Genomic DNA, 3452 nt, shown 5'->3' with positions numbered 1-3452 from the left:
AAAATAGCTAAAAAAAAAAAAAGGTAAATATATGTCTTAAAAATTATCAAGTATAAAATTCATGAAAAAAAAACCAGGCAAAACCAACTGAAGAGTTGGCAGTCTCACTCTAACGCTAATCCACTTGTTCTTATTTTCCTTTATGGTCAAAACATAGTTCCTGCCTGAGAGACCATTGGCCATAAAGACGTCTCCTCGGTTTTCTTCTGAAACACTCATTTGAAGCTCTTGTGTCTCTTTCACGGTTGCCAAGCTTCAGTTTCCATTCATTGACAAGAGGCTTCAGTGAGGTTTTGAAATGCATTTGACTTAATCACAGTAGTGCCTCAGCATTTGGAAAGTCGTAGCATACTTTCTGTCCATGTAAAAGCCATACTATGTAGTGTCCACAAGCCTACAGCCCTTGGTAGGGGCTCCCCAAGACTTTGCAGCCACACTCCTGACAGTTGTCAGGGTTCCCTGTCACCTTTGCTGACATCAGAAGATGTCCCTGTCTGTTAATCCTCAGTTAAAAAAAAACAAAGCTGTGCCGCAGAGATCCTATGGTAGCACAGTTGGAAAATGGGCTCTCCTCCCTGGAAGAGCTCTGGGTCCAGCATATTTCTGTATCCTGATGCCTTTTGGTGTGTGAAATGTTGCAGATAGTTCAGAGGGGAAAGGGTATCGAGATGCCTTTATTCCAGAAGCAGCCCTCGAGCTATCAGCCAGGTAGATGGACCACCGGTGATTGAAGATTTCTCTTGAAATTGACTTTAGCCTCACGGAGCAGTAAAGTGAAGCCTGTCCGTTCTTCTGCACTGTTGGCAGGAGACAGACTGCCGTGGCCTCTTCAGAGAGCAATCTGGCAGCATCTGTCAAAAGTTAAATTGTGCCAGGTAGTCACTGGGAATACAGTGTGCTGTGTCAGATGCATGCCCAGGAGTAGAACAGCATGAACTGGCTCCTCCACTCCTGTCTGTTGGACACACACACACCCCACTGTAAATTACAATATTGGGAATAGATATCCAGGTATAGAGGAATGACTAGATTACAGCACATCTGTACGATGCACTGTTGTAGAGCTGTTATAAGAAGCAGCAGCTCTCTGTGTGCTGTGAGGGAACTGTCTCTGAGATGGGTATTAAGTGGAAATAGCAAAGGGTTTGCTCTACCTGTGCTGGGTGGGCCGTGTAATACCTGAGAATGTCTGCATGCCTGTCTCTGAAGGCTGCACAGAGTGGACTCTGCCAGAAGACCCAGAATAGGCCCGTTGACTGGGACTTTTCTGAGCATGCAAATGTTATTTGGTCAGGATGTTTTCAGTGTCATGTTTGTGACTGAAGAGTGTTTACGTGATGCTCTGTGGGGTTTGAGTACTTTGTAGAAAAACCAGTGACTTCTGAGAAATTCTGGGGTTTCTGGTGCCGGAGCAGTGTTGACGTCTTCACTTTGACACGGGCCTTGTGGCAGTGCAGCATCAGATGAAGCTGGGTCAGAGTGGTCAGGAACTCTACCAGTCATCTTTGTAATCTTCCTGCCAGTCATTCCAAAGTGAAATATTAACCTTTGTTCTACTTGAGTGAAACCTGTCATATTGCATTGGCAAAATTATGTGTGAGAACAGATCTAGGAAACTGAGGCTCATTCCCTCCCCTTTTCTCTTACCTTGGTTCAGGTCGAAGAATTCCATCCACTGACACCAACCCGCCATCTGGCGGCAAGGGTTTTAAACTCCGGAGACAGCCGTCAGAGCCTAAGCGAAGCTGCTGCTGACGAGTCAGGGCCCCTCAGGCCCCATGATGAAGTAGGTGGTCCTGATTGTTCACAGGAGGGCCCGGGGCCCTGTTACTGCTGGCCACCTGGCACTTTCTTTGTGCAAAAAGCACTCTGAGAAACTGGCCTGTTCCGCTCTCTCTGAAGACTGCAGCGAGGGCATGGTAGTCTGCAGCCTTCTGCCATCAAGACTGGTGTAAAAAGGGACCCTGTCGTGTCTTTAGCTGTTGACCTTGTGGGATGATAGGATTAAATTGCTGAGTAGTTTTGTAATCAGGATTTCATGGAACATTTGTAAAGGGAAAATTAGCACTTTCATGGTTCTTGAAGAGGAGAAAAAGTCTTTGTGGAGATGATCCTTCCTTCCTTGGACCCCATTGCCACTGTTAGAGTTGCATCATTTAAGATGTGGTAAGCAGTCACAACTGGGGATATGGCAATTCTTACTTAAAGCTAAGATGGGTCATTCCCAGGACGACTTCCTGTCTGCCATCTCAGAGGACTGTATTGGCCTCAGACACTCCCAGAAAGCTGATGCCACAGCACCGTGGCCTGCTTCTCCTTGGGGTTTCTGGTCCTGTGCGTTTCACCACCACAATATTGGCACCTTTCTAAATAAGCTGTCATGATCCAGGTAATGTGGCAGAGAAGCCATCTGGAGCCCATTGAATTGCATGTGTTCTAAGCCAACTCACAGTGGTTTCAAAGGAGGAAGGGAAAGAAAACAGTGTGTGTCCATTTTATTTAACCCAAGTGTTTTGATGGAAAAAGCAAGTATCTGCTGTTTAGCATATGTAAATTTGTAGTCTATATTTATGAGACCATTGCTTACAGATTATAAATTATGTAAATACATTAATAACTTCTAAACTCTATTCAGTACTCCATTGACCCTGAGCCCAGTCTTGGGTATCCCCACCTTCCGCTTTCCAGCCTGTCCATGGGGATATTCTGAAGCCTGTTTAGGCCATGCAGGGACTGGGAGCACTTAGCTTATGACTTCCCTCCGCCTGCCCCTCCCTTCTGCATCCCATCTGGAAAGGATCATAAAGACATTCAAGCCTGACTAGCCCTTCGTAGCCTGGGGCAAGAGAGTAAGCCCCAAGCACAAGTCATTGACCTGGCCTTGGCAATAAGTCTCTTCAGCTTCCATGGCCACCTCAGACCTACTGTTTTTTGTTTGTTTGTTTGGTTGGTTGGTTGGTTGGTCTTTTTGAGACAGGGTCTCCCTGTAGCCCTAGCTGTCCTGGAACTCACTATGTAGACCAGGCTGGCCTCAAACTCACAGAGATCCGCCCGCGTCTGCCTCCTGAGTGCTGGGATTAAAGGCATGCGCCACCACACCTGGCTAGACCTACTGTTTTAAGAGCGCTTTCCTTCTTAACAGCATAGCTTCTCTCTCCCTTTATTTTCTCCTGCCTCTGTTAGTGGTTAACACTCTTTTTTTTCCCCTAAGGGAGCCTAATGAGGTTTTTAATATGATCTAAGAATAAACGCTGATGTGAAGTTGGTGAAAATTTGTTCCTGGTCTAGTCTGGCACCCTTCCAACTTCAGTATTGTAAGGGAAGGAAACTTACAAGATCAAATAGGAAATGAAACAGCTTGAATTTCAAACGAAATTGTGTTTTTGAGCTGTTCTTAACTGAAGAGTCAAAACTTTAAAAAAAAAAATTTGTTACTCCCCCCTCACACCCCC

At 45.7% G+C, this 3452-nt stretch overlaps 1 protein-coding gene across 2 annotated transcripts in view; it reads left to right on the top strand.

Moving 5' to 3' along the window:
- Rab22a (RAB22A, member RAS oncogene family) overlaps positions 1 to 3452 on the top strand; it is a 59660-nt gene that overhangs the window by 50904 nt on the left and 5304 nt on the right. Inside the window, exon 7 of one of the 2 annotated variants that reach the window (XM_008842458.2) lies at positions 1658 to 1786. In XM_008842458.2, coding sequence (XP_008840680.1) covers positions 1658 to 1755 — 98 coding nt within the window. In that variant the 3' untranslated portion in view covers positions 1756 to 1786. Of the gene's footprint in view, positions 1 to 1657; positions 2631 to 3452 lie in introns of those variants that run through there. The other variant, XM_029568150.1, reaches the window with a different exon arrangement.

The sequence above is a fragment of the Nannospalax galili genome, unplaced genomic scaffold (assembly GCF_000622305.1).
Source record: "Nannospalax galili isolate Female #2095 unplaced genomic scaffold, S.galili_v1.0 scaffold231, whole genome shotgun sequence".
Taxonomy (NCBI): domain Eukaryota; kingdom Metazoa; phylum Chordata; class Mammalia; order Rodentia; family Spalacidae; genus Nannospalax; species Nannospalax galili.
The sequence above is the reverse complement of the archived record's forward strand: the minus strand, read 5'-3'. Positions and strand labels throughout refer to the sequence as shown.